Source organism: Spermophilus citellus (assembly GCF_964194105.1).
Source record: "Spermophilus citellus genome assembly, chromosome: 7".
In the NCBI taxonomy this organism is placed as follows: Eukaryota; Metazoa; Chordata; class Mammalia; order Rodentia; family Sciuridae; genus Spermophilus; species Spermophilus citellus.
In genome coordinates, this window is record NC_138188.1 from 83,289,471 (window position 1) to 83,303,097 (window position 13,627).

The 13,627-nt window shown below is 32.1% G+C and overlaps 1 protein-coding gene across 1 annotated transcript; it reads left to right on the plus strand.

Annotated features, from left to right (window-relative positions):
* Nucleotides 1–4,234: 4,234 nt before the first annotated feature.
* LOC308653351 (uncharacterized protein) lies at nt 4,235–13,368 on the plus strand (the record flags this gene model as incomplete). The annotated part of the gene is given in 5 exon segments (XM_081301949.1): nt 4,235–4,688; nt 4,691–4,924; nt 4,927–5,163; nt 7,753–7,762; nt 12,408–13,368. Coding segments are annotated over 5 exon segments (1,896 nt in total).
* Between the last annotated feature and the right edge of the window lie 259 nt (nt 13,369–13,627).

Sequence of the window (13,627 nt, forward strand, 5' to 3'; positions counted from 1 at the left end):
GTGAAATACTAGACAACAATCAAAGGGGGAAACAATTCAAGCCAACAGTATAGGCAATTGTATTTTATAACACCCCTATATCAAAATAACAAAAATAAAAATAGACAAACAAGATAATGTCACATAAAAAGTTTCTGCATGTGAAAGGGAATGAGAGAAGTGTGAAGAAACAAGCTTCAGGGTGGGATCAAATATTTGCAAACCAGTCATATGAAGAAGAAAGAATATCCACAATATATGAGGAAATTATATAATTCAAAGCAAAAATATAAATGTTATACAATCTTTTGTATCATTAATAGAAAAAAATTTTCATACTCTTTATTCACTCAATCTTATTCCTTATTCATTTCTACTTTTATGTTTTGTGATATACATAACATGGCAGCAGAGTGTTGCATATATAAATATGTAGGAGAATAGGCAATATTTAAATTATTTTTAAGTGATTTTATTGATTTGAATGTACAAAGAACAGGTGGCAATCGGTCTTCTGATGAAGTTGCAAGCAGATAGATGACAGTTGAAACTCTAGATGAGATAGATAACCAAACCAGTCAACTTGGTTAAGAAGTTTCTTGGATGTTCTTTCAAATGACATTTAGAGTTGCACGTCAACTATCAGAGAAGAGTTTCAGTAAAATGACAGAAGTACAAAGAATAAACAGGAAGAAACCAATCAGAAAATTTTCCAATTAAACTTGCATTTCCCTTATGTCATTTGTAAGCTTCCCTTATATCATGTTGTAAGTTTTGGCCAGATTACTTTACTATACAATATATGATTATATGTTACACTTTCTATTGTCTATACATTTGTTCTGAGTTTTCCTAAGGTACATTATATTCTCATGCTCTTTACTGTTTACAGCACTCTTACCCACAGAAGTTTATCTAAAATCACAAATCCACTAGGAAAAAATTTTTAAAATATAAATATTGAAATAATATGTATCAGGAATTTAGCTCAATTGACTTCAAAGAGCCCAAAAGAACTATGAAGTGATACCTATGTTAAGGCTGTTTAGAACAGAGGTTCACAAAAATCCAGACATACAAGTCACACCTAGTTAAGTGAATACTGATATACAGAAAGAACAATTTAGGTAATGAAGATAAAAAGGTTTGATCACAAACCAGAGAAAGTTCTCATATAGAGGGTGTTTATATATGACCTTAAATATGAGCAGGATTGAAATGGAAAAAAAGGGAGAATTTATTTTAGGTGTAAGAAAAACTGATATCATACAGAATAAAGCAGGTACGCAAGGATCAGGGAAGTGATGCACATGGCCATCTTGCCTCTGGTGCACAGGAGAAAGCAAAGTGGGAAATATATAGAATTCCAAAATTAGGAAAATGGACTTAGTTTGAAAAATAATGAGGTTTTGTTAAGAACTCTTGAGCAGGAAAGTATCACTTTGAAATTCATTCAGCAAACAATAAGCACTACAAAATGACAAACACAATTCAGAGGACTGGAAATACAGAATTGGACAAATCAATGAAATCCCTTCTTCCTAAACCAGAGCACCAATTATGGGGTAGGAAAGGAGTGACTAGTTACAGATGTACTCACAGATAAATGCATAATTATTATATAGTGATTAGTGGTATGAAGAAGAGAAAACAGCAGGGTAAGAAATATAAAAGATATGATATGAAGAGAAAGGACAGGAGAAAAGTCTCAGAATTTTTATATAGAACAAATTAAAAAATCAAATTTCCACATGGGTATTCAAGGCACAGGGTGAAAAGTTGATTACCCTAGCTGAAGCTATGATAACCTCCCAGTTTCCTCTCAAAAGCTAATTATCTTTCATAAACCAATTAATTCTACTTCCTTCAGAAAGGGGTTTAAAGAACCTGAGACTATTTTTCTGCCTATTCTACATTTTATGGAAATCACGGTGAAGAGAATTATAAAAACTAAGTCAGTTACATACAAATTGGCAGGATCAAACAAACTTTAGTGAGTGTCACTTGCGTTAATCTCATTGTCTCACAAGACATCTTTAATGAATGACAAGTCGTTCATATGCTATTAGGACTTAATAGCACACAGAAATACAATGATGAAATTGCAAGGAAATCCCTTCAGGATTTGACAGTAAACTTTAACTTGGCAGTTTGGGACACATTATTAACACTGACCTGTAGTCTCTGAAATTTGTGTTCTCTTAATCTCAAATGTTTTTGCAAGAATGTACACATATATATTCTTAAATTCTGAGACCTTCACATTAAACACCATAAAGCAAACATTGCACTTTCAAAAAGCTCTTCTTAGTGAAATCTACATAGAAGTGTTTGAATTTATTTTTTAATTTGAATTTTAACATATTAGAAAATATATTTCCTGAAATTATTTACCATGTTTCATTGTTTCTAAATTTTCATTGTTTACTTAGTTCTCTAATTCTTCTCAGTATTGAATAACATGGTAAATGGGGAAAGTTATAATGCTGTGATTAATGTGAATATCTGATTATAACATAGAACTTCAAAATATATAGGTAAGATACAAAAATTTGTTAATTTATTTAGGAATATACATTGAAAGTTATTTGTAGTTCAACTAAAGTATTACATGCTTACATTGGTATTTACCTTAACATTTTAGGGAAAAAATTAATTTCTAATGGCTTCCTTCCTTTTAGTATTTGTGGAAATAAAAATACAGTTTTATCACAGAATTTCTATGATCAGCTTTATCAGTGAATTACTGATCTGTGATCAACCTTATCACTAAGTAATAGAAAAATAGCCCTTTAAAGTAAATAAAATTTGAAATCAAATATCTTATTAGGATTTAATGGGTTTACTGTTTTTCAAGTGAGAAAACTGAAATATGAAGGTGAACTGCTTTTATCAAGCTGGATTTCTAAATTTAGAAAACATATAATCTTCTAGTAGAAAAGAGGTAGTTTCAACAAAGGAAATATACCTTGGTTTCTTAAGAAGATGATTTTGAAAATGTTCCTTGTGGACCTTTCTTCAAAGTTTATTCTGAGTATACATATAACACATGCACCACAATTCAAAACTGTGGTTACTGTGGTCTGGGATACTCAGTTAAAAGTTTATTTAGTAATGCTGTATGTAAACTATGCTTCAGCAAAAGAGGAAGAGCTTAGAATTAGGAAAAAATCAGTGGGAATAATGTAATGGACAGAGTCATTGTTCATTAAAAGGGTATAACAGTAAGTTATGCAAAGGTTATGATCTCTGGACATTTATATCTTTGGCTTTCCATTTTTTTTCGGGTACAATACCCTCCTTATTCCTTATTGATCTTTGTGCCATATTTAACATATTAATTTAACATATGTGTAAAATATTTTAAACCATTCCCTTCCCTAGAAGGATAAATAAAGATCATTAACACAATAGAAAAACATGAATTTATAGGAAAATTGATTTTTAAAAAGTTTGGGATTTTTTTGTTTGTTTGGTACTGAGGATTAAACACAGAACTTTATCACTGAGCTACACACCTAGTTTTTCATTATTTATTTTGAAACAGAATATCTCTAACTTGCTAAATCCAGCCTCCAAATTTTGAGCCCTCCGTCTCACCCTCCCTAGTTGCTGGGATTACAAGTATGATATTATGAACATCTTATTGAAGGTATTTTTTAAAAAATTGATATGGAAATTACTTGGAAAAAAATGGATCAAACATGGATACTCTAAATGTTTATATGATTATGAATAAAAACTTAAAGATAAAATTTCTGTGCTTTTTTTGTACCAGAAATTGGACCCAGGAGTGCTTAACCACTGGGCAACATCCCCAGCCTTTGGGTCTTTTTGTTTGTTTGTTTGTTTGTTTGTTTTTTGAGATAAGATCTTGTTAAGTTGCTTAGGGCCTCCTTGAGTTGCTGAGACTTGCTTAGAACTTGTGATCCTCCTGCCTCAGCCTCCTAAGACACTGGAATTATGGGCATGCACCACTGTGCCCAGCAACTTTCTGTTCTCTAACCATAACCATCCTGCCATGAATTATCAAAATATCCTTGTTAATTTTGATAATCCCAGATGAAGGGCATAGTTGCTGACTCTTCAAGAAAGACAATTGTTCCCTGGAAGTATATGGCATTTTGTGCTCAACATAGCAGGGTTCAGTAATGAAGAAATTCCTCTACCAGCATAAAAAGAAAAGATCAATGGAAAATTGTATGCTGTTAATTAGAATTTAATGTCTCATTAATATCTATCTCAACAGACAAAGATGACTAAGGTCAACCATTCATTGACAAATGAATTCATCCTCATGGGACTTACAGAAAACCCAGACCTGAAAACCCTTCTGTTTGTGGTGTTCTCTGCCATCTATGTGGTCACCATGGTGGGGAATCTAGGTTTGCTGGCCTTGATTTACATGGAGCACCATCTTCACACACCAATGTACATCTTCCTGGGCAACCTGGCTCTCATGGATTCCTTCTGTTCCTGTGCTGTTACTCCCAAGATGTTGCAGAACTTCTTTTCTGAGGACAGAAGAATTTCCCTCTCTGAATGTATGGTACAAATTTATTTTCTCTGTATTGCTGAATCAACAGACTGCTTTCTTCTGGCAGCAATGGCTTATGACCGCTATGTGGCCATATGCAGACCACTGCAGTATCATACTCTGATGTCAAAGAAACTCTGCATTCAGATGACCACAGGAGCCTACACTGGTGGAGTCTTGATCCCATGATTGAAGTAGGGCTTTTGTTAAGGTTGGTTTTCTGTGGATCTCATCAGATCAATCACTTTTTTTGTGATGTCCTTCCATTATACAGATTCTTCTGTGTTGATCCTTATATCAACGAATTGGCAGTACATATTTTGGCAGGGTCAATTCTAACCTTTACTATTACTGTAGTGCTAATATCTTATCTCTGCATCCTTTTCACCATATTCACAATGAAATCTAAAGAGGGAGGGGCAAAGCTCTATCTACTTGTGCATCCTACTTTCTCTCTGTATCAATATTCTATGGTTCTCTGCTCTTCCTGTATGCTCAACCAAGTTCAGTTAATGAAGGTGATACAGATGTACCTGCTGCTATATTTTATACTCTAATAGTTCCTTTATTAAACCCTTTTATTTATAGTTTAAGAAACAATGAAGTAATAAATGTTATAAAAAGAATTATGAAGAAGAGGCCATGTTGTAACTTTCTATAACAAGTTTCATCTTCATTGAAAGACTGATTTCTACTTTATAGTATGTTTTATAAACCTACAAATACTGAGAAAGTGGATAACAATCCCTTCAAAATAAAAAGAAAATAACTCCAAAGTGAGAGAGTATGCAAAAATATACTTAAAAATCAAATGTGGTGAAATCAATCAGGAATGAATTAGATAATTATTCATAACTCTTGTAGCAGAATTAGGCCTAATTTTCAAAAAAACAAATACTAGAAATAAAAGTCAGTATATATATAAGTTGCTTTCATTTAATATTTTTAGCAACTTTCTTATATCCCAAAGAATATTTTTTTTTACAATCACTGGCATATTCTAAGTTCTCAAATGTTAATTTTTCCTTAAGCAACTCCATCTGTCTAAATAAACAATGTGTTTGACTTTGATTTTTTAATTAGACTTTAGTTATTCCAAGAGGTTATATTTCAGTATGTATTTATTTTCTAATAAATAATATTTTCATGTTTAATTTTATTCACTTTTAATCTCAAATTCTCTATAATAGAGTATCTGTATATTTTGATTTAACAATATGTAGTTAAAAATGATGCTCTTTGAGTAAAGGAAGATGATAGAAGGAGAAGGAAGGGGAGAGCATGTGGAAGGATGGGGGATGAAATCTAGAAAATCTAGATAGATATATCTGTACATGCTCTGTCCATGTACAGATATATCACCATGAGTCCCACTTATGCAAATATAATTATAATGCAAAAATTAAAGTAACAACAATTATAATAGAAGGGAGAACAATAGAATAGAGCAAGCAGATTGGGATGAGGAAGGAGAGAAGAAAGGGAAGGTACCAGTGAATGAGATTGATCAAATCATGCTATGTGCATGTATTAATATGGCATAATGAATCCAACTGTTATGTATGGTTATAATGCATAATTAGAAATGTTTTTTATTATAAATCATTTTCAATTTTAATTTTTATATAGTTTGTTTATTTGTACATCATATCACAAAATTGTAATTAATGAAAATATCAATGAAATGAAGATGTTTTTTAACCTGACATCATTGCCTGATTTTTTATTCAATAGGATTATGAAAACCGTGGTCTGATTCTTATGAAATATATTAATATATATTTAGAATTAAGAAGAGATGGAAACATTTTTTTCAAAAATAAATGAAAGAAAAAAAGGAGTGAAAATCCTTGGCACCTGACCAAAATATTTATTCACCAAATAAATTAAGAAACATAAAAGAAAAATAATTTTCTGAAATATATTCTCTACTAAATACAGGCTAGACTTTTCATGTGTATTAAATAATTAACTAAAGAGACATTCTTTTTGTTTTTTTCTTGAATGAAAACCTCATGCACTGATATGTTGATTAGCTTGCCTAAGTTCAACTAGGTAAGTCAAAACAAACTGGAGTGTAAATCAATACTTTATTTTTTCCACATGCTTGGGGATTCAGGAAATGGAGATAATATTATTTGAGGTATTTAGTTATAAAGTAGCATGAGATATAAACAGTACAATTAAGGATGGGAAAAAAATTTGATCATTGGAGCAAAACATAAATTATACTGATCAGAATCTATGTTTGTGAAAAATCAGTGTGTCTCTACCTATGAGAAGATGGGTGCACAGTGGAACAGAGCCATCATAGTGGCTAACTGTTGGAGAGATCCTTGGTGTATTTGGGAAGGGGAGGGGAAAGTGTGTCAGATTACTGAGAAACTTACATGCCATTCTGAGAATCTGAATTTATTTAGAGGCATGAGACATTGGTGTCTTCCCAGCAATAGTGTAAAATAATTGTATCTCTCAGCAAACTGACTTGGTAATTGATTAGAAAAAAATTCACATATTAGGTGATGAGATCAGAACTCAAGCATGATTTAAGAAAAAAGAGGAGTATACATATATATTTTAAAAATATTAATTTTAACTGTTAGTAAATAAAATGAAGCCTACTTTCTTCCTGCCTCCATCATGTCACATCTGATTTTGTATTACCAGTACTCAAACAGTGCCTGACATCTGCATACAGCACATATTTCCTTCAGAATGTTTTAATTAAATTATGTTAGTTAATGTATAGTGGAGTTCATTATTTTTACTTTTAAATGACTAAAACTTTTTTAAATTTTTCAATATTAATATCTAATATGTGAAATACAGATCAATACAACCTACACAAATAACAGTTCTTTAGGAACATACTTATGTTTTAAGAGTGTAAACAAATGAAAAGATCACAAAATTGAGAAACTTAATTGAATGGAGAGTGTACATACTATGTTTATGGACATTTTCAGTTACCAAAAGTACATTTCTTGATTACCTTTCCCTCTTCTAATAATACCATAATTTATGCCATACATTTCCAAATAACTCATGTCTGGTCCTTATGAACATTGATTCCCAAACAAATTTGATAGAAGATTATGTGATTTATTTGGGACCAGTGGGACAAAAGAAGTGATGTTTTTGGAAGTTTCTGGGAAATGAATTTCTTTTGTATTTAGAGAAATCCACAAAAACATATCTGGACAGGTAAGAGATGCTCCTTCCTTTTTAACATATAGCAGCCATCAGGTAAGTCACAATGGTTGCATACAAGTACATCTTGGAGTTGTGGAGGAAGAAGCAGTCTGATATGATGTGCTCTTCTCTGTAGGTCCCCTGCTGGCAGTACCACCTGCTCTCTGCTTCACAGGGCCCTCTACCCAATTCCCCCAGATAAAGTGTACAGACTGGGATACAAGGCCAGGCAGGGTTATGTCATCTGCAGGATACATACATGCCATAGTGTCTGCAAATGCCCTGTTCCTAAGGATGTAATGTATGGCAAGGCTATCCATCATGCTATTAACCAGGTAAAGTTGGTGTGAAAGCCTGTTGTTGAGGAGCAAGCTAGAAGCAACTGTGTGTATTCTGTGAGTCCTGAATTCTAACAGGGTCCTTGAAGATTCCACATAAAAATTCATTCAGGTTATTTTTATTGATCCATTCCATAAAGTTATCAGAAGAAATCTACACACAGTAGATCACCAAACCAGTCATAAACACAGGGAGATATTGAAGCGGACATTTGCAAACCACAAGAGTGGTGACTTTCAAAGGAGGTTCCACCACACTTTTTTTGGTTCCTTGCAGTTTGGAGAAGACACAATACAGCTCTATTTTCACCATTTAATCTTTGTTTAGTTCATACATAATAAATAATTTAGCACAGTCATATCTGCCTAAAAGTGTTATTTGTTGAAAGTAGTTTGTAGATTATTTCATGAATGTTTAGTCAAATTGGGGAAGTTAAAGTGCAGTGATGTTTGAAGATAATAACTGAATGTGTACCTTCTTTCTAAAACAGTAAACTTTTCTTGTCTTTGCTTTATCTTTATAGAGTGTTACATGTCAGAGGTTAATACATGCTGGGTGGTATAAGCTTTATAAAATAAATTTGTAACAGATGAATGTTGGAACGAGCATTGTCAATTTTTTTGGTACATATGATAAAATATGCAGCTTCATGGGATAATGCAATGCTCTCCCAACTTTGAAGTGGTTGGGTATTTTGAAGTTTGAGACATACTAACTTTAAAAAATGTATTTTGGTTAGAAATTTGTAGGATGGATGGAGGAAGTCCTAAACCTGTACCATGATCATATGTAGAAAATGTGAGCTAAACCAAAGCCCATATTTTAAAATTTAACCCAGTGTTTCATTTGTAAAATTGTTATTTCTGAAAGGAAAATAGTTCCCTAAATGCCACTATGTTTATAAGAATAAACCTTCTGCAAAAGGGTTTCTCACAAATCTAGGTTAACCTAAACAAAATTGCCTCTCTCTACAGTAAATTCACATAAAGTATGAAAGCTAATTCAATTCTATATCTCTATGGAATCTAGAATCCTGAATTTGTCACACAGTGGTCATTTGTGATGTTATACCACTATCCTTTAAATTGATGGCAATTTAGCTTTAGTTGTTGTTTCCCTTAAGATTTTAAGCTAGTAAAAATACTAGGGTGGTAATCTGATAAGCCAGTGGCCATTCAAAAAGTTTCATTCAATTTTGAAGTTAGAAACTGAATGTCAGTTTTAATCAAGATTTTAAAATTCTTATCTGTAACACTAATTTGTAACAAGTATAAATCCTCTGTTTCTAGCATATTCCCATGTTCTGGATTTCTTGGTTTATTCGTTATTTGTAGATGTGTTTTGTGCTTTGTTATGGCTTGGATTTAAGATGTCCTTTGTGTTAATGTGAGAATATTCAATGATGAAATGATTGAAATATGACAAAATTAACCTAATTTTAATCAGTCCATCCTACATTTAATGGACTAACTGGGTGGTAAGTGTAGGCAGGTGGGACATGACTAGAAGAGGTAGGTCACTGTTGACATGCTCTGGAAAGGTTCATCTTCTCTTCAACCCCTTTCCCTCTCACTCTGCTTCCCAGTCACCGGGTCCTTCTGCCTCTAGGCCCAGAGTAATGTGGCCTGCCAATCACTGGCTGAATCTCTAAAACCAAGAGCTCAAAATAAACAGGTATTGAAACATTGCTTAAAGGTCCAAATTTTTTGAAAAAGATAAAATTTTATTTTTAATTTTTTAGCTGATGCATAAAACATAAAAAATTCATGTGTTATTGGGTTCTATGTCAGGTTTCAATAACTGTTTCCATTATGTGGTGATAGGAGTTTTCTAAAGTATACTTATCTCCAAATTCTTGAAGATACATACAATAAACCTTGACAGCTTTGCAAACCAATCATACTTTAATAAGTGACTTTTTTCTAGTCATCTTATGATGCATAAATTAAATAAGGGAACACAAATTCAGAGTTTCAGAGAATGAATCTAAAGTATTTGGTCAAATTCATTGTAAGACATGAAATAAAGGAAAGCAGCACTAGTTGATCACATTACATTTTGCCTCTACAAATCCAACTCTCTCTTCAAATATCTCTTTAACTTTCACTTCAAGTAATCAGTACAAATCTTTTTTCTGTCCATTATAGTTTTCATGTACATAAGATTTGAGAAAGAGAGAGAGAAAAAAACACAAAGAAAGAATTAAATGTGCAAAAACTCATGATCCAATCTATAAACAGACTTTAGTGATGGCCATTTGATTGAACCCCAGAATCTTAACCTGTATTCCTTTTTCATTAATGTTGCTTTGGCTACTGGTGTTTTGGGAAACATGCCTCTCAGACTGAGAATCAGTGAAGAAGTACCCTGATGCCAGTGCCAAGAAAATCCCTTTAGAATCAATGGACAACTTTAACTGTACCCCGAGGCTAACCTAATTGTTTACTCTGACCTATGAATAGAAAAACTGTCCTAGATTTTTATAATTTATTCCCTAATGTTTTAAAGACCACATTTTAAATCTTGATTTCCCTAAAATGTAGAACATTCGGTGTCCAAGACCCTATGATAAAATGTTCATCAGTAAACTCAGTGTGAAAATAGATTACTAATTTATTTATAATATAAACTTGAACATATTTCTTTAAAATACTTTAGTAATTTTTATGGTATTTGAATTTTATTCATTTAATTTTTTTAAGTTTGTCTCTAAATTGAAGACATTATGGAAAGAACAAATGACACACAGTAAGTGGCTCATTCAGAGTATTCTGAGTTCAAAAGTACCATAGTTTTATCACCAAACATACAGGTAAGTCTATAAAGGACCTGGTAAAATAATTCTGGGTCATATAGTAAAAGTCATTTCCGATTCAGAGGAATAATTATACTTTGAATTGGAGAAGAGAAAATTTGTTTTCACTAATTATTTTGTGATACAACATCTCCTAAATAAAATAATAATTTTTGAAAACAAAAAAACTATTTTTCCCAAGTACACATAAATATTTTCAGCATATTTACCAATATGTGTTGCAAAAATAATGACAGAACAGTATTTTATATTTTTACATTATTTTCAAAATAATAAATTTTGAGGGATATTTTAAAAGTGTAGTCTGCTTCAAATATAATGGACAACTTATTCATTAATTATAAGTGTCTAGCGATCAAACTCTAGAAACTTATCACATTTTTTGAGCAAAACGGTTTATGAAATTCAGTATAGACAAGAATAAGAAGCAAAGAAATAGTCAAAATGTGTTTTTAAAACAATGAATATTTTAACAACTATTATAGACTCTTGTCAAAAATTAATATCTAAAATATGTGAGCCCAATAACTTGTAGAAATTTCTGGGAGAAAGACAATCTTACTATTCTTTAAAACCTATGTTGTTTCTATATTTGAAATATTGTTGCCAAGTAATAGTAAATATAAAGTGAGGTGAGCATTGAAATTCAATAAATATATAGCAGATTGGGAGTAATTCAGTTTCTAAATTTAAATAATCAAAAAGTGTAGAATCTCTATGAGACTCAACAAAAATATAGACATTGGTTTCTAGACAACAATTTGAGAGTGCATGAGACTACATATAATATTCATTAAGAATATGTACACTATGAATGGAGACTTTCTCAATAAGTCTCATAATATTATATATGCATATAGTACACATAAAACTAGAGAAAAATATTAGGACAAGTGGATAATAAACAAGGAATGGTAGAAAAAAATAAAGGTAGGATTCAAAATGTGTTTAAATGAATATAAAAAGATTTTATAATTTATTAAGAATTTTAAAGGTTTTTATGTTTCTACCCTATTAAAATAGTTAGAAATTTTTATAAAATATTCCTAGATAAAATTATCTGGGAAAGTTTAATAAGTTAGAGAAACTGTTTCTCAAACTCACTGTAATTTTGCACAGCTTTAAATAATTAGCCTATTGGTTGTTTAGAATATCAAAAGACGGATTACTTTAAAATATTGAATCAAATCCATAAAGAAATATGTACATTTTTTTTTTAATTTGCTAAGAAGAAAGTTACCATGAGAACATATATTTTAATTCAGAAATGTCAAGTTAATCAAACCAACTATGAGACATTCCAAGGACCTAGGTAGAAAGAACTTTTTCACACAATGAATACATGAGAAATTTCAAGGCAAATCCTGTGTGCAAAAATCATGCTATATTTATTCTCACAAGACCTAACATGTTATAACTGCCAATTTTCAGGAGAGAGCATAGGGTGATTTGAAGAAAAGATGCTACCCTTGATACATATCATAATTAGAGGGGTGAGTTAGACATTTCTACTTATGATGTCAATTGAATTTCTCTACAACATAGTTCAGCAAAGAAGTCAGGAATGCTTGTGGTCAATCACTCCAGTACAAATGAATTCATCCTCATGGGCCTTACAGAAAACTCAGACCTGAAAGCCCTTCTGTTTGTGGTGTTCTCTGCCATCTATCTGGTCACCGTAGTAGGGAATCTAGGGTTGGTGGCCTTGATTTACATGGACCGCCGTCTTCACACACCAATGTACATCTTCCTGGGTAACCTGGCTCTCATGGATTCCTGCTGTTCCTGTGCCATCAATCCCAAGATGTTACAGAACTTCTTTTCTGAAGACAGAAGGATTTCCCTCTATGAATGCATGGCACAATTCTATTTTTTCTGTTTTGCTGAGACTACAGACTGCTTTCTTCTGGCAGCAATGGCCTACGACCGCTATGTGGCCATATGCAGACCACTGCAGTACCACACCCTGATGTCAAAGAAACTCTGCATTCAGATGACCACAGGAGCCTACATAGCTGGAATCTTGCATCCCATGGTTGAAGTTGGGCTTTTATTTAGGTTGGTATTCTGTGAGTCTCACCAGATCAATCACTTTTTTTGTGATGTCCTTCCATTATACAGACTCTCCTGTGTTGATCCTTACATCAATGAATTGATGATATTCATCTTGGCAGGATCAATTCAAATTTTCACTATTACTATTGTCCTAGTCTCTTATTTCTATATCCTTTTCACTATATTCACAATGAAATCTAAAGAGGGAAGAGGCAAAGCTCTATCTACTTGTGCATCCCATTTCCTTTCTGTGTCAATATTCTATGGTTCTCTTCTCTTCATGTATATTAGACCAAGTTCAGTCAATGAAGGAGATACAGAAAAACCAATTGCCATTTTTTATACTCTAGTTATTCCTTTATTAAATCCTTTCATTTATAGCCTAAGAAACAAGGAAGTAGCAAATGTTATGAAAAGAATTATGAAGAGGCACTCTGGTAATTTTCTATAAAAAAGTGTCATATTCCTTGAATGATTTATTTTAATTTGATGGTGCTTTTTCTAAACCTCCAAAAACTGAGAAAGCAGATAACAGTCACTTCATAGTAAAATATTAAATTATTAAAATATTAATGGTGTTTGAGTGAAATTACCTACATAATAATAGGGTTCCATTTGACATAATTATACATGCTGGAATATATTTCACTCTATTTCAGTCCCCAGTGTTTTCTCTTTCTCTCCACTATGACCTGTACCTGTTCCCCTTT